General features: G+C 40.3%; 1 protein-coding gene across 1 annotated transcript in view; it reads left to right on the plus strand.

Moving 5' to 3' along the window:
- Positions 1-24,931, plus strand: part of Fermt2 (fermitin family member 2) — a 71,706-nt gene that overhangs the window by 8,036 nt on the left and 38,739 nt on the right. Inside the window, exon 2 of the mRNA XM_013012320.1 lies at positions 21,953-22,186. Within this exon, the coding sequence (XP_012867774.1) occupies positions 21,953-22,186 (234 nt within the window). The remainder of the gene's footprint in view (positions 1-21,952; positions 22,187-24,931) is intronic.

The following is a 24,931-nucleotide window of genomic DNA, read 5'->3' on the forward strand; positions in this document are numbered from 1 at the left end:
TTCCTAAATAGCTAGGATTATAGGCACCTGACAACTTTCACTTTAATTCAAAAATTTGAAAGTTCTCTTTTTAATTCTTAATGTAAAACACATTTGTCATTCTGCATTAGTACTGAAGAAAAAAAATGGGGATGAGAATGTGACCCTAGTAGTAGAGCACTTGCCCTCAGCTCAAGCTGCAGTAACACCAGAAAAAAAGGATTTAAGCTAGTACTAATGCTTAGCCAGATGTAGCTCATAGCTGTAATTCTAGCTACTTGAAAGATAGGGATATGAAGAGACCTCATCTCAATAACTCAATAAGTAGATAATGGGGATGCATCTATAGTCCCACCTATACTGGGTACCACAGGTTGAAGGACCTTCATCTGAGGTTGGCCTGGAGAAAAAAGCAAGACTATCTGGAGAAAACCCTAAACGGAAGAAAGGGCTGGATGTTTGGCTCAAGTGGCACCTTGAGATCAAACAAAACATTAAAAAAACAAAACAAAAATCTTTAGCACTAGAAGAAAGGGATAAAGAAAAATAAAATAATGTATTCATGAATGAATGGTCTTTGTTTTGATGTTTTCGGTTTGTTTGTTTGTTTGTTTGCCAGTCCTGGGGCTTGAACTCAGGGCCTGGGTACTGTCCTTGAGCTTCTTTTTGCTCAAGGCTAGCACTCTACCATTCAAGCCACAGCACCACTTCTGGCTTTGTCTGTTTATGTGGTCCTGAGGAATTGAACCCAGGGCTTCATGCATGCTAGACAAGCACTCTACCACTAAGCTACCTTCCCAGCCCAGCTTTGGGTTATTATATTCTGATGTCACAAACTAGGTTGACAATCCCATTAATGATCTCCTTCATGTATATACTTCATTCTGAAAATGAAAAGTGTTTTTATTTATTTACTACTTAAAAGTCCAGATTGTAAACCTTGAATAGTATTTTTAAGTGAGAAAAAAAATTAAAAATCAGGTATTAGAATATAAAAATAAGACAAAAAGGAATAAAATTTTAATTGTTAAAAAAAAAACCTTGTAAGGAAGCCCCTTCCTTTGAAGATGGTTGGGAAGTGATGAGAAAGAAGTTGTACTTTGGAATTAAAGCATACAACAGCACAGAGGGCCCTAAATACCTAGATGCTTGTGTTTTTACAGTGCTTGGAATAGGACCTAGAGCATCTGTGTGCTAGGTGAATGCTCTGCCCTTTGCTCCCCTAGCTTGAGATGCTTACTCATGGACTTGTTTACTGAGTTTTAATATCACCTTATAACATTTGCTCTTTTAAAGACCAATTTCTTCCTCTCTACAAAATTCCTTTTAGATGGAGAGTAAAGAATTGATAGTAATGTAGTGCTCACTGAATGGAAGTCTCCAGCTACCAGCTCCATGAGCTTGGAGGGAGAATTGCCTATGTGACTTAATTTCTTCTGGCTGGTTCTGTGGGAGTAAGGAACCATGACATTGGGTTAAGTCAGGTCCCACGATACAGATGCAGAAATGCAATTTGAAGGACTCAGGATGACTAAAAAAAGGGTATATGGAACTAACTAATTTGTGAATAGGGCCTTTAGTTTTGAAGTATATCATGTCATAATAACAAAGTACATTTATGCCAGAATTGCATGTTGAGATCCAGTTCGATTGTGAAGTTAGCATACATGACACTAAAAAGCCTCATAGGTCTTAATAAAATTACCATTAAAAATCCTGTTTACTCAGGAGGCTGAGATCTGAGAGTCACAGTTCAAAGCCAGCCCAGGCAGGAAAGTTCTTGAGATACTTACCTCCAGTTAGCCAGCAAAAAGCCAGAAGTGGAGCTGTGGCTCAAGTAGTAAAGTGCTAGCTTTGAGCAGAAAAGCTCAGGGACATCACCCAAGCTCTGAGGTCAGGCCCCAGGGCTGGCATGAGCATAGCACGCACACACACACACACACACACACACCTAGGTCATGAGCATAGCGTGCGCACACACACACACACACACACACACACACCTAGGTCAGGCCCCAGGGCTGGCATGAGCATAGCACGCACACACACACACACACACACACACACACACACCTAGGTCATGAGCATAGCACGCGCACACATACACACACACACACACACACACCCCTAGGTCAGGCCCCAGGGCTGGCATGAGCATAGCATGCCTGCACGTACACACACACACCTTAAAAATAAGCCTGGCAGAGATGGTAGCCGCACACCTATAATTCTACTCAGGAGACTGAAATCTGATGATTCCTGTCTGAAGCCAACCAGGGCAGAAAAATCCAGACTTCTAACCTGCAAAATGCCAGAACTGGAGACTGTGGCTTGTTAGAGCACCAGTTGTGAACAAGAAAGAGCTCAAGGCCCTGAGTTCAAGACTCAGTACTGGCTGGCACACACACACACACAAATTCCCTAAAGAGATTGCCAAGTATTAATTTATTACATCTCCAAAAATACGTTTCTTCAGTAAGCACCAGGTAAAGAAGTTAGACCGCATTAGGAGCATTGTTACACAAAAAATGCTGTAAACACTGGGATCAGAGCTGGCAAGATACATACAGGAAGAGAGATGGGCGTAACTGTGGACAGTTACTTTCCCATAGTCATATTTGCTCCCTGGCGAAGATGTATGCACTTAGTGGGACCACGTCCATGCTTGTTATAATACTGTTTTTCTCTTGAGGGCTTATGGTTGATATCATAGAAGTTAAATATCTACATAATGCAAACTCATTGCCTTTGTGGTAAAATATATTTAAAGAAATTTTTGCTGGGTGCCATTGGCTCACACCTGTAATCCTAGCTATTCAGGAGGCTGAGATCTAAGAATTGCTGTTTGAAGCCAGCCTGGGCAGGAAAGACAGCCAGACTCTTACCTCCAGTAAATTACTCAAAAATACCAGAAGTGGCACTGTCGCTCAAGTGGGAGCACTATCCTTGAGCGAGAAAAAAAAAAAAAATCAACAGTGCCAGGGCCCAGAGTTCATGCTCCAACACTGGCAGAGAGAGAGAGGGAGAGAGATTTTTTTTTTTACAGGAGGCAACAGTGGGAGGATCATGGTTGGAGGCCAGCCTGAAAGTGGCAAGTTAAAAGGATCAGGTTTCCAAGCCATTCTGGGCAAAAAAAAAAAAAAAGAGCAAAGACTTTACATCCGTAAAATAACTAAAGCAAAAAGTGCTGGCACTTAAGGCCCTGAATTCTAAACCCCAGTACCACCACCAAAAAAGGTTTTGAAGAATGTTGGAGTTGGGGTGGAAGGATCAATAGTGAAAACATATTAAAGTGAATCAAGTCTTAAGTCTGATAACAAATTCACTCAGTGTTACACAGTTTGTAAATGAGCCACAGGAACTGGATAGAGGACAGTCCTTAAACTTTATTGTAATCTTACAGCACCTTTCAAAGTGTGGACTATGTAGGTACATCGTATGGCATTTGCTGCCTTTAAATTTTTTTCCTGCTATGTTTTTGTGCCTAGTTTTTATAAAGTCTTGCTTCATTCTAGAATATGGTTTCATTCTAAAAAGTGCTATTTCATAACTAGAATTGACTTATTTATAGGGATACAGTACTAAAAAAGAATATATCAGGTTTTATTCAGTTACTTAGAAAATACCTTGTTGGTAATGTCTAAAAGCTTTTGAAGAAAATTGAGAGAAAACACTTCAAATTTAACTTCTATATCCAGCACTTCAATTATTTAAAATTTGAAACTAGGTTCAAAAGGTAATTCAGTGAATACTGTATAAACTTCATCTGGACAATGTGTTAGTATTTTGGCATTTGTTTTCTCACCTATTGGAGCCATTGGAGTAAGTTGTTGGCATTGAGATCTTTTATCCCTGGATGCTGGCCCTATCACTTACTGAGCTGTATTATCCTTGGACAACTAGTCCTACATGCTATGTAAGCTCGGACTGTGAAATGGGGTTCCTGGTAGATTTTGGTGAGAATTAAATGAGACAATACATAATGAAGATGCTTTATAGACATTTTTAGTGCTAGGTAAATGAGAGTGGTTATTTTTTAAGTAGATTGAAAGTCTCTGAGAATATTGAATTGACAGAGAGGAGGAAAAGATGGTTAAAAGGTAACTGGAATGTTTTAATAAATTTTGGCTTTATTAGTGGGAAATTGTATTCCTCAGAGTTTAGTTCGGGAATTTTCTATTCCCACCCCCTAAACAACAGGAAAAATAGTTGCCATTCCACTCTTCTTGGGCTTTTGAAACAAACACCTGTGTCAGTAATGTAACAAAGAACTATTTAACAGCTGTTTTCCTGAGATTTCTGAAATGCAGTAGACCAATAAGTAGATAGTAGTATTTCAAGGACTTGGAAATTTTATAGCCGTGATAGTTCAGCAGTAAATTAATTCTCTACTTAGTACATTTAATAAGAGCATTTTTTGTTTTTATTTTTTTACTCATTTGCAACAAAGGAATGATACAAAATTGTTTTCTTGGTATGTGCAAACATTGGTCTTTTAAATACTGTAAGAAAAAAAGGTAAAGTATGAGAGGCTTTTTTGGTGTGTCCTTTGGTTGTTAATAAGTGTTTTAGAGATGCTGAAGATCAAACTCAGGTTCTGGAAATGTTAGGCAAGCACTCTACCACTCAGCCACAGGCTCAGCATTGTCTGTAGTGTTCTCATTTAAATAGTTTTTTCATTTCCTTTAAAAAGGATATACCTGACCAAGAAATATTTTGAAAAATAAGGCAGTTTTTTGTTTTTAAGAGATGTGACACTGTAATTTGATTTATGGTACAAATTTATCTCTGCTGTAATTTTTTTCTGAAATGTATACAGTATGTTCATTAAAAGTAGCTTATGCTATAATTACATTGTACATGAGGCATCATTCTTAACAAATTATTTGCAGCATATATATATATATTTTTTTTTTTGGGGGTCCGGTCGTGGGGCCTGAACTCAGGGCCTGGGCACTGTCCCTCAGCTCTTCAGCTCAAGGCTAGCGCTCTACCACTTGAACCACAACACCACTTCCAGCTTTTTTCGTTTTTGCTTATGTGGTGCTGAGGAATCGAACCCAGGGCCTCAGGCATGCAAGGCAAGCTCTCTACCACCGAGCCACCTCCCCAGCCTCTGCAGCGTATATTTTTTGCTTAAAATTTTTTTTCCTCATGCCAGGCCTGGAGCTTGAACTCAGAGCTTAGGCACTGTCCCTGAGCTTTTTTTTTTTTTGGTCCGGTCATGGGCCCTGAACTCTGGGCCTGGGCGCTGTCCCTCAGCTGTTCAGCTTAAGACTAGCGCTCTACCACTTGAGCCACAGCGCCACTTCGGCTTTTTTTCTTTTTCCTTATGTGGTGCTGAGGAATTGAACCCAGAGCCCATTATATTTTGAATTCCATTTGGTATTGTGTGAGAATTTCTAGTTTGCTGGGTTCAGTCTCCAGCACAAAAATAATAATAACTTGTTGGTCCCAGTCCTCCCCAGCCCTCAGAATTGTCAGGTTTTGTTGTTTGACTTTCAGCCATTTAAATAAGGATATGGAGGAGCTCTTCAGGTACTCACTTACCTTGTGTACCGTCTTTTGGATGAGTTTTAGTTTGTATTGTGATACATGTTGTCAGTTTTTGGTTTTGCAAATATTTTCTAGCAGTCTACAACTTTTCCCTTCTTCCCTTCCCCTCCCCTTTTCTCCCTCTCTTCCTTTATTTCTCACAGCAGATACATGTATTCATGCCACATAGGAATGGCATTTTCGCAAGTGTAGAGCAAAGCTCCATGTTCCATCTAGCATAGTTCGCTGGAATTTACAAGCAGACTGATACTGATTAATGAGCAAGTACAGGATCAGAACCTTTCATACCTTTGCCTTTATCTGTACTCCTGATTTTATAAATGATGACCTCATTAACCTTATTGCTACTCAAATTTCTGGTGAAATGGGTTACCAGAAGGCTTTATTTATTTATTTATTTAGTCGGCCGTGGGGCTTGAACTCTGGGCCTGGGCGTTGTCCCTCAGCTCTTCAGCTCAAGGTGAGTGCTCTACCACTTGAGCTACAGCGCCACTTCTGGTTTCCTGGTGGTTTATTGGAGATAGGAGTCTCACGGTCTCTCCTGCCCGGGCTGGCTTTGAACCGTGATCCTCAGATCTCAGCCTCCTGAGTAGCTAGGATTGCAGGCGTGAGCCACCAGCGCCCAGCTTCAAGACAATTTTAATAATGCTGTGAGGCATCTTGATAGGACTAGAACCTCAATCAGCTGTATCTTCAAGAGGCAGAAGTTTGTGTGTGTGTACACGTGCGTGTGCATGTCCACTAGTCCTAGGGGTTGAATTCAGGGCCTGGGCACTTCCCTGAGGTTTTTTGCTCAAAGCTAGTGCTCTACCCCTTGAACCTCAGCTCTGTTTCTGGCTTTTTGATGATTTATTGAAGAGTATCATAGTCTTCCTGCCCAGGCTGGCTTTGAACCACAGTTCTCAGATCTCAGTCTCCTTAGATAGCTAGGATTACAGGTATGAGCAACTGGTGGCCAGCAGATGCCCTTAATTTTGATGACGTTGGGGCTGGGAAGGTGGCTCAGTGGTAGAGCGCTTGCCTTGCATGCCTGAGGCCCTGGGTTCAATTCCTCAGCACCACATAAGCAAAAAGAAAAAAGCCGCCCAGGCCCAGAGTTCAGGCCCCACGACTGGACCCAAAAACAAAACAAAATTTTGATGACGTTCAGTTTATCAGGTGTTTTTGTTTTTATTATTGCTTGTTTTGCTGGTTCTGGTGCTTGAACTCAGGGCCTAGGTGCTGTCTCTGAACCTCATTGTGTTCAAGGCTGGTGTTCTATCATTTGAGCCACAACACCACTTCCAGCTTTTTCTGAGTAGTTCATTGGAGATAAGAATCTCAGAGACAGCCGGGCACCGCTCACGCCTATAATCCTAGCTACTCAGGAGGCTGATATCCGAGGATCGCGGTTCAAAGCCAGCCCGGGCAGGAGAGACCGTGAGACTCCTATCTCCAATAAAACCACCAGGAAACCGGAAGTGGCGCTGTAGCTCAAGTGGTTGAGCGCTCGCCTTGAGCTGAAGAGCTGAGGGACAGCACCCAGGCCCAGAGTTCAAGCCCCACGGCCGACAAAAAAAAAGAATCTCAGAGACTTTTTTGCCCAGGCTGGTTTCAGACCGAAGCTTCTGAGTAGCCAGGATTACAGGCATTAAGCCATTGACTGAGCCTCAGATCTCAGTCTCCCAAGTAGGTAGAATTAGAGGTTTCAACCTCCTGAATAGCCAGGACTACAGGACCACCTGTAATCCTGGCTACTCAAGAGGCTGAGATCTGAGGGTCTCAGTTCAACACCAGACAAGGCAGGAAAGATGGTGGGACTCTTATCTCCAATTATCCACCAGAAAACCAGAAGTGACACTGTGGCTCAAGTGTAGAGCACTGACATTGAGCTGAAGTGCTAAGGGACAATACCCAGAGTTCAAACCCTACGACAACTGATCCCCCTTCCCCAAATTGTCATATGTGAAACACCTAAAGGTCTAAACGATTTTGTTCTATACATTTTATAATAGAGTGATTATGTATTTGAAAGGAAACAATTACATCAATTTAAATACATTATACCAAGTGAAAATATTATTTTAATTTTTAACAATTATTTTTATTTTAGAATAGTCTTGTTTGTTGATTCCATTGGAAACTAGTTTCATTCATAAAAATGGACCTACAGTGAAGTTTTTCAAGCAAAGAATGATCTCTTGGTTTAATTCTGTAGAAGAAATGAGGTAAATTTAGTTCCAGATCTTGGCCATGTTCTATGTAGGTAGAGGAGTTAGGAGGATGGGGTCAGAGGAGGAGAGGGGTTATTCAAAGTTTGTCCCCTTCCCTTTGTAAAGTGTACTATCTTAGTAGCTTTTGAAAATTGCTCTTTGAATATAGTATCTCTGTAGATTAGAAGATATTAAAACAATAAAACACCTAAATATATTTAAGTGTATCTTCAGAGATACCATTATGGATAAAATCAGTAATGAAAGTGTGATCTGCTTTGTATGCTGAGAATATTATATTTATTCATGTTGGCTTGCCAAGATTTATATATAGTTCGTGGAATATTTTAAATTTAGATTAAAATGATATCTTTTTTTTTTTTTTTTTGGTTGGTCGTGAGGCCTGAACTCTGGGCCTGGGCGCTGTCCCTCAGCTCTTCAGCTCCAGGTGATTGCTCTGCCACTTGAGCCACAGCGCCATTTCCGGCTTTTTCTGCTTTAAGGGGTGCTGAGGAATCAAACCCAGGGCCTCATGCATGCAAGGCAAGCACTCTACCACTGAGCCACCTTCCCAGCCCAGTCTTTTAATTTTTATACCATACTGTAACTTCTAAATGCATCAAGTTTTAAAAAATCCATTATAATTTTACAGCATCAATTTAAGAATATTTTTCTTAAATGAAATATGCAGAGCTGGACACTAATGGCACATGTTAATCCTAGCTCCTCAGGAGGCTGAGATCTGAGGGTCATGATTCAGAACCAGCCCGGGAAGGAAAATCTGTCCCTTAGAGTCCATGCTGCACACAAGAACATTCCACTTCAGCAGAATCCATTACTGTCTGCAGAAAACATTTTTATTTAATTATTTAAAAAGAGACTTTCTCTAATTAACCACAAAAAGCAGAAGTGGACTTGTGGTTCAAGTGGTAGCGTGCACAAAAGCTGAGGGACAGTGCCCAGGCCCCAAGTTCAAGCCTCAAGATCAGTGAGTGTGTTTGTGCACATGCACACACACACACAATTCTAAATAAAGCACCAATAAAACATCATTATTGATTATTGATTATATTATTGATTTTAGATGAAGTTGTATGTTGGGTGTTTCCCAGTTCAGGATTCCTTAATATAGTTCTTAGATGCAGATGAAAGAATTCTTAACTATCAAAATTAAACTTGAAAAAAAGCACATGATACATCATTTTAAAAAATGTTTTGAGGAAGCAGGGCTTTGGTTCACAGGGTAGACTGCTAGCCTTGAGCACAGAGGCTAAGGGACCGCCCCCAGGTCTGAGTTCAAGCCCTACAACCAACAAAAACAAAAAAAAGTGGGTTTTTTTTGTTTGTTTGTTTTTGTCTCTGGGCCTGGGTGCTGTCCCTTACTTTTTCAGCTCAAGGTGAGAGCTGTACTACTGAGCTACAGTGCTACTTCTGGTTTTCTGGTGGTTTACTGGAGATAAGAGTGTCACAGATTTTTCTGCCCTGCTGGCTTTGAACGAGATCCTCAGCTCTCCTCAGCTCTCCACCTCCTGAGTAGCTAGGATTACAGGCGTGAACCAGGACTCCTGGCTCAAAAATAGTTTTGAAGCCAGGCACTGGCGCCACACACACACACACACACACACTTCCCCCACCCCCTGTACACACACACACACACTTCCCCCACCCCCTGCGCACGCGCGCGCACGCACACACACACACACACACACACACTTCCTCCACCCCCTGCAGGATAGTAATGGATTCTGCTGAGGTGGAGTGTTCTTGTGTGCTGCATGGCTGCATGGGCTCTGAGGGGCAGTCTGCCTGTCAGAATCCTGTACCAAGTTCTCTCTGAGGGACAGTCTGCCTGTCAGATTCCCTGCCTGTCAAAATCCTGTACCCTGTTCAGCTATGTGTGTACTAGGTTCTGTGACCTGCCACCTGTCTGTACTTCTGGTTCCTCATCTATGAGATGGAGATAGCATTTTGTTAGTTAATGCCCAGGAAGTGTTATAGTATCTGTAATAGTAATGATTGCATTTGGGGCTATTTTGGTGGTTTATAAATCTTACACCAAGCGGTGGAAACAATAGTATTTTGTAAAAGATTGAAACTATATCTTTTTTTTCTTTTTTTTTTTTTTGGGTGGGGGTCCGGTCATGGGGCCTGAACTCTGGGCCTGGGCCCTGTCCCTCAGCTCTTCAGCTCAAGGCTAGCACTACCACTTGAGCCACAGCACCACTTCCGGCTTTTTTCTTTTTCCTTATGTGGTGCTGAGGAATCAAACCCAGGGCCTCATGCATGCAAGGCAAGCGCTCTACCACTGAGCCACCTTCCCAGTCCTGAAACTATATCTTTTATGAAGCTGAGGCCAATAATAGTAATTTAATTCTCTACAATAGTAGAATTGTATTTTAAATTCATTGTGCTACTGTTTACCAATATTCACAATATCATAAAGAACCAAATGCAAAGGTAGGAGCAGTAGAGTTTATGCTTTAGCACATCTAAAATTAGAGCTAAACTGTGCCAAAATGAGCATTTCCATAAATTTAGCTAGACAGATGATTTCTTTAGAAGGTGAATTTAGTCTAAGACCTGGCCACATAAGTAATAACAGGTCCTTGGATAAATTATAGAACTTCTAATGTTTAACCTCACTTTGTTTATGTAACTATTTAAGAGCTAATATATTAACTAAATGTGGATCAACAAAATTTTTAGTATTTAGTAGAATTAGTATAAGTAGTAATAAAATGTTACCCTTCAAATACTTTTTAAGCCTAAAACAAATTTCAGTTGTAACTTAAAATATTCTAATTGTAGTGCTTAATTAGAAACTCTTTAACTCTTGTCAATAAGGTGAATATTGGAAGATTTTCTTGTTTTTAATCAATTCTGTTTAATGGTTATGGAGTCTTTCAGTCCTTCTATGAAGCTAGACTGCATGAGTTTGAAATAGTAGCTTTATTCCATATGAGCTTTGTGATCTCATTAGAGGAGGAGTCTAAGTAGCCCTGCCATTTAGTTGCCTTCTAAGTAATATATCTCACCTCCGATGGTTGTAGTGAAAATTACATATGTAGTGGTGTGAAAAGCCCTTAGAATGTTCTTGTTTTTGCTTTTGTTTTTTGCGCAAGTATGGGGTCTGAACTTAGGACCTCACACTTTTGTTTAGCTCTTTTGTTCAAGATTGGTGCTCTACTACTTGAGCTACACCTCCACTTTGGCTTTTTGCTGGTTAATTGGAGATAAGAGTGTCATAGACTTTTCTGCCTAGGCTGGCTTCAAACAATATTCCTGAGATATTCCTGAGCTACTCCTAGTAGGATTACCTGTGCCTGGCTTAGGACAGTTTGTTTTTTTTTAATTGGTAGTAGCCATAAATAACTCGTGCTTACTTTGAGGAATTCCTCTTGGGCGCTGGACGTCTCACTAAGAAAGCATCTTACCTCATGAGTCTGGGGAATAAATATCTTAACCTAGAATGGCAGAGGTGAGATGACCCATTCAGCTGCAAACATTTCTGCATGTGTCTATTTAGGTTGTGGGGATGGAGGTACGTGAATGTGACCTCATTGGCAGAGCAACAGCAAACATTTGTAGAAGGCCAAGTATTATTTTAGGTAATGCAGTCTAATTCCCATTTTCAACATGAACAGTTTTCTGGTAACCACAATGAAAATAGAAAATTGCTTTAAGTTGATAGTTCTGTTGAAAACTGCCAAATAGTTGACATTTGAGCACAGGAAGATGATGGAGATCTGAAAGTATGAGTAATGGACTGGTCTTATATAAAGAGGCCAGATGGAAAAGTTAGGAAGAAGAAAGGCACTCTGGGTTAGTTGGGATTACAGTGTTTGTGATGTATTGTAGCTAGTTTGGAGAAGTAGAAGATACACTTACTTCAAGTAAGTGCAAAGTGATAATCGTTAATGCCTGCACTTGTTCTCTCATGTATCTTCTTAGTATTTTTAAATAAGAAAACTTGGAGTGAACAAATTTAACTCATTTTTTACCTTCAGTCCACTTAAAATCTTATTTTAAAAATTTTTTTGAATAGTAATTACAGTAATGTGGTGAGTGTTCTGGTAATTGAGATCGTGTTAGTACTAGAGTACTTGGCCTGATATGTAGGAAAGACTTTCTGCAGGAAAGTTGCTTATAAGCTCAGATCTGAAGGTAATCAGTATTTGTTAGTGTTTTCTGAGAGAAGTTTAAAATGACACTTAATATTTTGAATATAGCTATCCTTTAGAGACAAATCCAAATGGGTTGTGGTGGCTTACCCCTGTAATGCTAGCTACTTAGGAGGTGAGATTGGGAGGATTGCAGTTTGAGCCAGCCTGGGAAAACAGTTATCAGGGGTTTATCTTTTTTTTTTTTCTATTTTTTTTTTACTTTTTTTTTATTGTAAAGATACTATACAGAGGGTTACAGTTACATGAGTGAGGTAATGAGTATACTTCCTCTTGAACATTGTTACCCCCTCCATTGTTTTAGGGGTGTATCTTAAAAAAGAAAAAAAAAAACAAAAACTGATCATGGTAACAGATGCCTGTCTTCCATCTGCGTAAGAGGTGACAGTTGGAGGATCAAGTTTCAGGTTGTCTTGAGACCTTATCTCAAAAATAACTAGAGTGCTGGAGGTATGGCTCAAATGGTAGGGTACTCTTTTAGCAAGTTCAAGGGTGCAAGTTCAAATCCCAGTACCACCAAAAAAAAATAAGAGAAGGAAGGGGAGGAAAGGTTCCCACCTTTCTAGATCTGGACTCTGACTTGTTGTCTCCCAGAAGCCCCATCTGCTCACATCCTCTCAATGAGGACTAGGATTTCACCATAGGAATTTGAGTGGATACAGACATTCAACCATAGCAGTTTCTAAAGGGTTTTCATAATTTGACATTGTCTACAGTGGTTAGCCATTGAAGCTTATTGTAAAATAATGCTTTCCTTAGATTAATGGAAGCATTACCTTAACTGAAATTTGTTGGGAATTTGATATGTAAACTGTAGCTTCTGCTAATAGATTTAAAATTTAGTTTCTTGAAATACAATAGAATTTTCTTTTTTGCCAGTCCTGAGGCTTGAACTCAGGGCATCGGCACTGTCCTTGAACTTTTTTTTTTTTTTTATTGTGGAAATACTGTACAGAGGGGTTACAATTACATGGGCAAGATCCTTGAACTTCTTTTGCTCAAGGCTAGCAATCTTCCACTTGAGCCACAGCACCACTTCTGGCTTTTTCTGTTTATGTGGTATTGAGGAATTGAACCTAGGACTTCACGCATGCTAGGCAAACACTCTACCACTAAGCCACATTCCCAACCTAGGACAGATTTTTAAATCACTGCTTTTTGCAGTCAGTAGGCACATTTCAGTTACCACTTAAATAACACCATTTTTCTAACAACATGGCTCACATTTTAACTCCTCCCACTTTAATTGTGTAATGTTATCTTAGAGTCAGTCTGTGGTTGGTCACTGCATGCCATCTGTGATTATTTACTACATACTTGTCTGTGATTTGCCACTGCATATCTGGTACAGTTTACATTCAGCAGTATATGCTTGCCTTATCTCCTTATCTCCCAGTGACAAACATGTGGTATGTTATAAAAATGGATAATTAAAAGAGAACCATAAAGATAAAAGTGCAATAAAGTCAGCCCGGCATTGTCGGCTTGAGCCAGTGGCACACGCCGGTAATCCCTAGGTACTCAGGAGGCTAAGATCTGAGGATTGCTGTTTGAAGCCGGCTCCAGCAGAAAAGTCCCTATGAGACTCTTATCTCTAGTTAAGCACTCAAAAACCAGAAGTGATACTGTGGCTCAAATAGTAGAGTGCTAGCCTTGAGCAAAAGAACTCAGTGACAGTGACCCCTGAGTTCAAGCCCCATGATCAAAAAAAAAAAAAAAAGTACAATAAAGAAACATAATAGATGTAGTAATACTATGCAAATTATATGTAAATGGAGCCACAGAAGAAATAGTACATCCTTTGTTTGTGATACTCTAGATATGCATGCAACCAAAGGAATTTAGTAAAGATAAATTTACTGATATAAGGAGGGTGGTGTAGGAGGAAGATGTCGCAAAGGAATTGATACCAGGAAAAACCCCACTCATTAAAGGAGAGCAACCAAATATTTCAGACATTGAAAGTACTCAGAATAGACACTGATCCAAACTTAAAAAAAGAAAATATATATTTTTTCCTATGTCAAAGCACAAGAGATGCTTGTTCTACCTGTTAATTTGCTAGGAAAAAGCAGGCACTGTTTGAATGTATTTATTTGTTTGATTGCATTGATGTTGATGAACTCAGGGTGTCTTGCTTTCTAGGCAGGTGCTTGAGCCACAACTCCAGCCCTTTTTTGGTTTTAGCCCCTCACCCCTAGACAGGGCTCATTCTTAGACTGCTGTCATCCTGCCCTGTGTCTGGGATGACAGGTATTTACAATCAACCCCAGTTTGTTTGTTTAGAGGTCTTAACTTTCTGGGTATGATGGTACCTTTGTACCTCAGTCTTCCCAATTTCTGCTTCCTGAGTAGCTGAGATTACGGTGTGTGCCACCATGTCTGGCCTCTGGAAATCAGTTAGTCTTTTTGCCCTCAAATTCAACATATCCCTGATTTTTTTTTCTCTTTAAAACAACTTTATCTTGATTAATGGATGAATGAATGAATTTGGATTGAAATCCTAACTCATGTCATGCTAACTTTTATTATCTTAGGCCAAATTCTAGGATTTTGTTTCTCTCATTATAAACATTATAAAACAGGTATTATAAAAGTACTTATTCTTAGTGTGTTTTAAAAATTAAGTGAGTGAGTGCCAAGTGCTCAGGACGTATTAAATAAGTGAATCATAGTGTTATGATTACTCAATTATCAGCTTGGCTATTTCCCTTCTAGTTGTCCTTCCCCAGGTACACTAAATGTCATTGAGACTTAGGATTCTAACTTGTCCTTCCCCAGGTACACTAAATGTCATTGAGACTTAGGATTCTAACTGAGCCATTGTTCTTGTATTTGTTGTCTTCCCTGCAGCTGCTGCCTAAGGTCAGGCTGTGCTCCTCAGAATAGTAAAGTTCCTGCTGCTCAGCTGCTACTCTACCATCTGAGCCATGTCTCCAGCTCTCATTTTGCTGGTCCCTTTGGAGATGAAGTATCTCAGACTTTTCTGCCAACACTGGTTTCAACCTCAGTCCTCCAGATCTCAGCCTCCTGAGTAGCTACACTATAGGCATGAGCTAGAATTCACATATCTTTTTTTTTTTAATGCATGTATATAATGTGTTCCAATCAAGCCCCCAACCACTCCTTGGTCCTCCTTCCACCCCGCCCACTTTACTAACACAATTTCAAGAGGTTTCATTGTTCTGTTTCCTTACTTACCAACTATTTTGACAGTATCCATCCTCTTTCATCCTGGTTAGCCCAGCCCCCTCTCAGTAATTCTTCCCCACCACCAACAGAGCTTTTCCTTATATCTCTCAACTTCCTATTGATGAACAACTTTCATTGAGGTTCTTTATGCTGCTATATATAGTCCAGTGTATTTCAAAATCACTCGCTTTCTTTTTCCCTTTCCCTTTTTCAAAGTAGTCCCTTAATTAGATTCATATTGTTTGCCCATGTATATAATTAAGTATGCAGATACTGTCTCTTTCTCTCTCTCTCTCTCCCTTTCTCTCTCTCCCTTTCTCCCTCTCTCTCTCTCTCTCTCTCTCACACACACACACATACACACACACACACACACACACACACACACACGAATATACATCTTTCTCCACAAATGAGAAAATATAAAATATCTTGTTGGTTTTTTTTAGCTTGTTTGGTCACATTCAATACATCTCCCAATTCTATCCATTTTCCTACTAATGAATAATGCATTTTATGATTGAGTAATATTCCAAGTATACACATACCATATCATTTTATTTTTTCTGGTCAGATGTGGCATTTGAACTCAGGGCCTGAGTACTGTCCCTGAATTTTTTGGCTCAAGGCTAGTACTCTTCAATTTTGAGCCACAGCTCCACTTCTAGTTTTCTAGTAGTTGGTTGGAGATAGGTGTCTCACTGGACATTTCTGCCTGGGCTAGCACACTGATTTCCATAGTGGATGCACTAGTGTACTGTCCCATCAATAGTGTTTAAGGGTTTCTCTCCTTGCCTCTATCCTGTATACTAGCCAGCGTTTATTGTTGTTTGTTTTCTTAATGACTGATGTTCTGCTGGGGTGAATGGAATCTTAGTGTGGTTTTGATTTACATTTCCTTTAGAACTAAGGATGCTGAGCATTTCTTCATGTATCTATTAACCATTTGTATTTCTTCTGTGAATTGTTGATTCAGTTGGCTTGCTCATTGATGGTAGATTCTTTGTTCTTTTGTTTAATTTCTTGAGTTGTTTGTATAGTCTGGGTATTAATTTTATCTGTTGAACAGCTGAAGAAGATTTTCTCTCATTCCATGGCTTGTCTCTTGGTTCTGGTGACTGTTTCTTTTGCTTTTCAGAAACTCTTTAATTTGAGGTAGTCTCATTTGTCAATTCTTGCTCCCCTCCTCTGGGCAGCTGGCAGATTCCAATATCTTTTAAGACCTAGGTATAATGTTGGCCCTTCCTCTCTCTGCCTTGTAACTGCACCACAAGTGCTGCCTCCTCCACAGAAGCCAAAGGCAACAGTGCCAACAGACCATGGCTGAAACCTTCAAAATCACGAACCAGAACAAACCTTCTGTCCTTACAACTTGATTGTACCAAGTTATTTTATTGCAATGATGGAAAGCTAACACAGGATAAGAAAAACTTCTCTAAGCAAATGCAAGATGGAGACTGGGCACCCGTGGCTCACATCTATAATCCTAGCTATTCAGGATGCTGAGGTCTGAGAATCATGGTTCCAAGCCAGTCTGGGTAGGAAAATCAGTGAGACTCTAATCTACGACTAAAGACCAAAAATGCCAGAAGTTGAGCTGTGTCTCAAGTGGTAGAGTGCTAGCGTTGAGCAAAGAAGCTCAAGGACAGAGTGTAGGCCCTGAGTTCAAGCCGCAGGACTGGCAACATTAAAAATAAGTATATGAAAGATGGAGTGGAATAGGATGTACAAGGGCACTGAGGCAGAAAAGAACTTACTGGGGATCCAGGGTGTCTGGAGCAGAGGAACAGTAGCACAGAATGAACTTGGAGTTGACAGCCCTTGTCATGAGTCTTCATAGGCCATGATGAGGCATTTGGATTTGCTTTAAATGCACTTGGAAGCTGTTGAAAAGAATTTGGCCTTCACAGGAACTGGCATAAAAGTGCTGACCAAGGCACTCTGACTATTGGGTAAAATGCTGTGGAACCAAGGCAGTTCAGGAGGCTATTGCCGTGGTCAGTACAGAGGCTGGCAGTGTGAGGATGCCAGTGGAACATGGTGGAAGAGGAATTGAGGCAGCTTATTGATAAAAGTGGGGGAAATCTATGACCTAGGTTCCTGAGCAACTGGGCTGCTGTTTATGCTGTTTAATAGGATGGGGGAAATTGCGTTAAGTTGTAGTTATCTATTTTTATTTACTTGTGGAATCCACTTTCCTTTTAAAGTCATCATAATGTTTTTGATTGCTTCTGCTCTTTAAATAAAGGAATATTTAAGTATGTATTGATATCAGAAATCTTTCTGTACCTATGGCTTAACTTGTGCCAGTAGAAATAAGCTATACTCAAAAGGAGGAGGCTGCAATGCTTGGTAAGAAATGTATGCATTATCCTGCCCATGTAATTGTAACCCCTCTGTACAGTATCTTCACAAATAAAATAAAATAAATAAAATTAAAAGAAAAAGAAATAAGCTATACTGTGAAATACTAGACAGCTTGAGTCCTTTAATGGAGTCTTGCATTGCCAGGCACTAGTGGCTCACACCTGTAATCCTAGCATCTCAGGAAGATATAAGGAACAAGGTTCAAAGCCTGCCTAGGCAGGAAAGTCCATGAGATTCTTATCTCTAAAAAGCTGGAAGTAGAGTTGTGGCTTTACTGGAAGAATGCTAGCCTTCAGGGGGGGAAAAAGTTCAGGAACAGTTCTCAGGCTTTGAGTTCAAGCCCCAAGGGGGGGGTGCCAAGGCGGGGGGGGGGGGGGGGGGGGCGGGGAAGAACTCTTGCCTTAAGACAACCTTCTACTTCTCTCCCAGTGGTGGTGCAGTTAAATGTTTTTTGATTAGCAGTTGGCTCTTAAATGTACCTAGGCAGTTGCTTCTCGATTGGTGTATGATCACTTTTCTCGGGGTTTTTTGCTACTGGTGGATAGAATGGAATATAGTCTAGGGTATCCTAAGGAAAGCCACTTGTGGGACTTCTTGTGGAGATACTGTGTGATTGGAGCTTTATGGAATTATTCCGATGATTGTTAATGTTGGAGGAGTTTTCTCTTTTAAAAAGAAAAACCAAAAATATTCCTTGAGTCTGCCATCTCCTTTCTGTCCATATGGTATCCATCCTTCTGTGCCTTATTATAGAAAAGCTGCCAGTATTCCTCTTTATACTTCCTCACTGGGCAGCCATTGTGTTTCAGGTAGGCATGGTTCCTAGTCTCACATTCATGTTGGCATTCTGTGTTACTATACTATACTATACTATACTATGGTTTTCTTTTTCTGGGATTGGATTTTGATCTCGGGGCTCTGTTGGCTTGCCTTGCTGGCAGGAGCTCTACCATTTGAGCCACACCTATGTCCCAGCTTTTCATTGATTATTTTGGAGATGGAGTCCCAAGGACATTTCTGCTCCAGCTGGTCTGACTCCCATCTGACTAGCTAGGATTACAGGCGTGATTCACTGGAGTGTGGTCTTCAGTGATTATTTTGAAACACAAGTCACCCCTGCTTAAAGCCCAATTAGTCTAATGCTAATATTCTATAGTAGTAATAACTTTATAAGTAATGTTGATGGGGTTGGTGTAGTATGTGGAATCTTAAAAGAATGCCACCAAGGGGCTGGGAAGGTGGCTCAGTGGTAGAGCACTTGCCTTGCATGCCTGAGGCCCTGGGTTCAATTCCTCAGCACCACATAAGCAAAAAGAAAAAAATCCAGAAGTGGCACTGTGGCTCAAGTGGTAGAGTGCTAGCCTTGAGCTGAAGAGCTGAGGGACAGCGCCCAGGCCCTGAGTTCAGGCCCCACGACCGGACCCCCCAAAAAAAATTAAAAAAGAAAAGAATGCCACCAAAACGTCTACCACTTAACATGTCAAAAACTCCCACTCTTATCCTCTACTTTGCTGCCAGAATGCTTATTTTTTTGTTTCTGTTTCTTGACATTAGGAGATATACTTCTGATTCTTTTTCTTCTGGTATCCTGTTTGGTGTAATTTTTCTTTCCTGTACTGTTAGCCTCTGTTTTTTTTTGTCATCTTAGTACTGTTGCCAGCCAGTCAGAGCCTCTTCCCTTCTGTGGTAAACACCACTCAAACCACCTGGTACATCTGGTCTAGCTTACTAGACAAGATGGTGGACATAGGTGCATTCGCTGCTCCTTTAATGAAAAACTTGAGGTAGAATAGATGAGAAGAGTCAGCTTTAAAGGGAAAGATCCTTTTGTGATTCATAAACATGCTAACTGGGTTTTCCTCTCCCACAAGCCTTGCTAATACCTGGGCACATTACACATTTGATGTGAGATGGGGAATAGGGCAAAGACGGACATCAGAAAAGTTTCTTTATGAGGACACGGTTTAATGCCTAATTAGTAGAAAGTTGCAATATTATTGTATCATTATCTGAGTAGGTCCAGAATGGCATTGCTTATAGCAGGGAAAGTTTTATGTAAAACTCTAGAATCAGTATGGTGTTTGGAGTATTGAGGGCCATAGTCTCCATCAGGTACACACCTATGTTGTCATACAACCGTGGAAGCAATTATAGCCAGCCAGTATCTGGACAGATACTCCATAAAACTCATCACTTATGGACACAAATTTGAATTTTAAAAATATGAAAAATATGAAAACCACCCTGAGGTAGAAAGCAGTTAATAGTTTGCTACCCCTCAGCTTACAGTAATGACATCCGTTGATGTAGTTTTGACTTGAGTATAATTTAGACTTGGAGTCCTTTTAGAATGTAGACTGTAACTTTAATCTGGTTGGCAACACATTGCTTCTTTGTCAAAACTTATCTGTAACTTATGTTACATAGCTCCTTATCAGAATTAGGTTTTTGCCTTTATGTTTATATCTCTTGCTGGGCTGACCACATTGTTTTGAGTGTGTTCCTTGTGACTTTACAGCATTGTTTCTGCCCCGCTACTGCTATAAAAGCAGCAGCACTTCTTCCAGGCCTTTAACCATCTGCTGAGCCTCACCCACCCCACAGTTAAGAGAGGCAGATTCCTAATGTGTAACAGATTTTTGTCCTTACTTGCTGTGTCTCATTACCGGAGCCCGTGTGTGCCAGAGAGGGAGAGCTAGCAACTGAATAGCCCCAAGAGCAACCTTTAACCTGCCTTCTCTTTGCTTCACAGGTCAGTTTTAAGACATGTTCTACCTGGTTCCTCAGGACCAGCTTCACTTGTCTCCCAACAGTTAATGAACCCTTAGTTACCTTTCTGCCTCCAGGGTCTCACTCCAGTGTTTCTCACACATGCTTTTCTGGTTACGGTGTGCCCTTGAAATAAGCTACAGATATCCAAGTTCTCATCTCAGTGTTGCCCTTTGGGGAAACCCAAATGATAAAACTTAGTATTTTGGGACCCAAACTGATGTTTGCATGCATGCCAGTGTTGGAGCTTTTGTTTTGTTTTGTTTTTGTTTGTTTGTTTTTGTCGGTTATGGGGCTTGAACTCTGGGCCTGAGTGCTGTCCCTCAGCTCGTCAGCTCAAGGCTAGCACTCTACCATTTGAGTCACAGTGTCTCTTCTGGTTTTCTGAGTGGCTTATTAGAAATAAGAGTCTCATCGGCTTTCCTGCCTGGCTGGCTTTGAACTGCAGTCCTCAGATCTCAGCCTCCTGAGTAGCTAGGATTACAGGTATGAGCCACCGGTGCTGGGCTGAAGCTTTAACTTAAAGTCTGGATGCTGTCCTTTAGTTTTTTCACTTAAGACTAGTACTCTGTCACTTGTATCACAGCTCCATTTCCAGCTTTTTGGTGGTTAATTGGAGATGAGAATCTCACAGACACCAGGCTGCCTTTAAACCCAGATACTTATATCTCAGCCTTGGGAATACTAGGAAGGTCCTGGGGCTTAAACTTTGGGCCTGAGCACTGTGTAATTGCTAAAGGCTAGCACTATACCATTTGAACCACAGCGCCACTTCCAGCTTTTCCTGTGGTTAATTGGCGGTAAGAGTTTCATGGACTTTTCTGCCCTGGCTGGCTTCGAACCACAATCCACAGATCCTAAGTAGCTAGGATTACAGGCATGAGCCACGCATGGGAGCACAGTTCAGACAGTTTTATTAGTATTACAGTTCTTTCCCCCCTTTCAGCCTCTGGAAAATTAAGTAGTTTACTTAATGTTGATGTTGATACTAAAATTTGCATAAATGACTGGATGAAATGTAGGGAAGAAGATTGTAGTTAAGACAGGCAGAAATACTGAATTTCAGTATTGTGTTATAATCACAAGTGATTACTTGTTAAAACACATTACTACTACTACTATTTTTATTTTTGTTGGTCGGGTACATCAGCTGATTCCATCATTTGGCTATTGTGAACAGGGCTGAAGTTAACAGGTATCTTTCTAATATTATGATAAAATATTTTTTTAATGCATAGGGATATGAAAGTCTACTCATGGTATGTTTCTTCCATGTGGTTTACTTTTAGCATACTCTCGTAGTTTAAGATACTGCCTGTGAACTTTGCTATTTCTAGGCTGCTCTTCTGCACCTACAATGTTGGAGCTTGTTCATTTTGATTCTCAGTTTCCTGCACCTAAATATATATCTGCACCTTATATACCACAGCCTTTCTACCTGTTTGAGAATGCTTGAAAGCTGAGCTTTTACTCACCAATCCCTTTCTTTATTAATCCTCCTGTTCTAGCCCCAGGGTTCTATTTGTCTACCATCCTGAGTATTCACTCTGAGCTACCATGTATACTTGCTTTCTAAGACAGACAAGGTTTTTTTCTCAGCATTACTGTGTGTTATTTATATTAAATACCTAGTTAAGTTTACTGTGTTGTTTACATTAAATACCTAGTTTTCTATTCTTAAGTGTTTTGCTTCTTTATATTGTTTTCTTTCTGTAGATGTAAAAAAAGATTGGTCTGACCATGCTCTGTGGTGGGAAAAGAAGAGAACTTGGCTGCTTAAGACTCATTGGACATTGGATAAGTATGGCATCCAGGCAGACGCCAAGCTTCAGTTCACCCCACAGCACAAACTGCTCCGCCTGCAGCTTCCCAACATGAAGTATGTAAAGGTGAAAGTGAACTTCTCTGATAGAGTCTTCAAAGCTGTGTCAGACATCTGTAAGACCTTCAGTAAGTTTCGATTAATTCTTTATTAAACTCTACCTCATGTGATGTACATATGACTGGTACCTGGTATTTAGCTCTTCTAAGGTGTGGGAATTGGGGTAACCTGTGGTTTTTGTTTTTGTGTGCTCATACTGGGTTTGAACTCAGGAGCTGGACACTGTCCCCAAGCTTTTTGTTCAAGGCTAGCACTCTACCACTTGAGCCACAACTGTACTTCTGGCTTTTGGTGGCTAATTGAAGATAAGAGTTGTGAACTTTCCTGCCCAGGCTGGCTTTAGACTGAGATACTCAGATCTCTGCCTTCTGAATAGCTAGGATTACAGGCGTAAGCCACTGGTGCCAGCTGGCATAAGTTATGTATTTTTATGTATTTTAAATTTTGATTTTAATATTTAAAATTCTTAATGCTAATTTAAATGAATGTTGGATTCTGGTCTAGAATTGGCATAGTTCTTGCTTTGCTCCTTCTGGTGATCTAGTTGCTTTTATGGGCAGGGGAAAGACATTTGCAGAGGGCGTTTCCTCCACGCAAGTCACTTTGATTGTAGTAATTCAGGCAGATGAGGTCAGGGAGTTTTTGGAGTTTTCCTCCACGCAAGTCACTTTGATTGTAGTAATTCAGGCAGATGAGGTCAGTTCCTTCAGTGAAGGCCTAACACTCTCCTGAGGAAATGACTCTTGAGTGTTGTCTTCCCTATCCCTTGTCCAACTTGAACACTCCTTACTCACTCTCTTTATACTCTCTGAAGTACCCAGTGGATTATTTTTGGCTGACCCAGTTATGTCAGATGACCAGAAGTCGTCTGATCTTTCTTTAATCTACCATCAGAGACAGCATGAACTGCTGTCATTATCACTAGTATATACTTCTACTGTATTCTTTAAAAACAATCAATTCATGATGCATTTAGTGACTTTGTGTTTTAATTCCAAATAAAAGGGCTCTAGCCTTTTCATGTTGTGTTTTAAAATAACTAATAATTTAATAATAATGATAAATGATACTAATTATTAATGTATTATATATTATTTATACTGGAGGGAGGAAGAGTGAACAAATTCAGTTACTATATTCAGTGTACATTATGTAAAAATTGAACTACATAACTTGCGGGTAGGGTTCCGAAGAGGAAAGAAGAAGAGAACAGTGTACTCAAAATTAAGCCTCTGTACAACTACTTTATAAAAATAATATAAAATAATTATGAATATATTATAAAATAATACATTGAATATAATATAAAATAATCAAGAATGCAGACATAGTAAATTTCCCCTTCCTACAAGTAACTTTTTTCTTAAGTTTAGTGATTTTTTTCTAGTTTGTTCTTACATGCTGAATTTTTCCCATTAAAAGATCACTTTAGGGATTGGAGGCATGACTCAGTTGGTGCACTAGTAGCCAATGAGTGAAAGCAGCTGCTGTCCAGTTTGAGTCCCCATCATGGATCTGCACCAAAAGAAAGAAAAGGATCACTTTCTATGTTATTCATTTATTTATTTATTATTCTGGTCCTTGGGCTTGAACTCAGGAACTGACTCTGAGCTCTTTTGCTCATGGCTGGTGCTCTACCACTTGAACCACAGCTTCACTTCTGGCTTTTTGGTGCTAAATTAGAGATAAGAATCTCATGGACTTTTCTGCCTGGCTGTCTTCAAACCTTGATCCTCAGATCTCAGCCTCCTGAGCAGCTAGGAGATTACAGGAGTGAGCCACCAGTGCTCAGCTATTTTGTTTTGGTTTTGGTTTTCTTGTGTGCCAGTCCCAGGACTTGAACTCAGGGTCTGGAGCTATCCCTGATCTTTTCTGTTCAAGGCTAATACCCTACCATTGAGCTATAGCTCCACTTTCAGCTTTTTGGAGGTAAGAGTCTCTTGGACTTTCTTGGGCTGACATGGAACAGGCATCCTTAGATCTCAGCTTTCTGAGTAGCTAGCATTATAGGCATGAGCCATCTATGTTCAGCATAGAACATAACAACCACTTCTTTTTATTATTTGTATTCTCAGTATAAAGCATAGCCATGACCATTAACTGAAGAATAAGAGAAAATTATTAAACATTGAGTCATTATATCAACAAATAAATGAGAATCACTTAACCCCATCACTGAGACTGTGTGGGTGCCTTTAATCTCCAGCTACTTAGACAATCTGGAAAACTGCAGCCTGAGCCAGCCCAGGCCCCACTGCTTCCCCTCATTCTCGCCCCCCTCCGCCTTGCAAAGTTCAGTAGACTTTTTTTTCATCTAAGCTACAGAGGAAAACATAAATAGGATTGTGATCCAAGCCAGCCCAGGCAAAAAGCACGATCTTATCTCAAAAATAACTAGTACTAAAAGAGATAGCAAAAAGAGAAGGAGGTAGAGCATCTGCCTAGCAAACCAAGCTCTGGGTTTAAAATTCCTCTACCACTCAAAAAAAAATCAAAACATGAAGGGCTTTTAAAAAAAAAACAAACACTTTTTTTTTTGGTTGTGAGGCTTGAATTCTGGGTCTGGGCACTGACCCTGAGCTTTTCAGCTCAAAGCTAGTGCCTACCATTTGAGCCACAGTGCCACTTCTGGTTTTCTGGTAGTTAATTGGAGATAAGAGTCTCACGGACTTTCCTGCCTGGGCTGGCTTTGAACCAAGATCCTCAGATCTTAGCTACCTGAGTAGCTAGGATTACAGGCATGAGCCACCAGTGCCCAGCTTTCTTTTTTCTTTTTTTTTTTTCTTTCTTTGTCAGTTGTGGAGTTTTGAACT

The sequence above is a fragment of the Dipodomys ordii genome, unplaced genomic scaffold (genome assembly GCF_000151885.1).
Source record: "Dipodomys ordii isolate 6190 unplaced genomic scaffold, Dord_2.0 Scaffold16, whole genome shotgun sequence".
In the NCBI taxonomy this organism is placed as follows: domain Eukaryota; kingdom Metazoa; phylum Chordata; class Mammalia; order Rodentia; family Heteromyidae; genus Dipodomys; species Dipodomys ordii.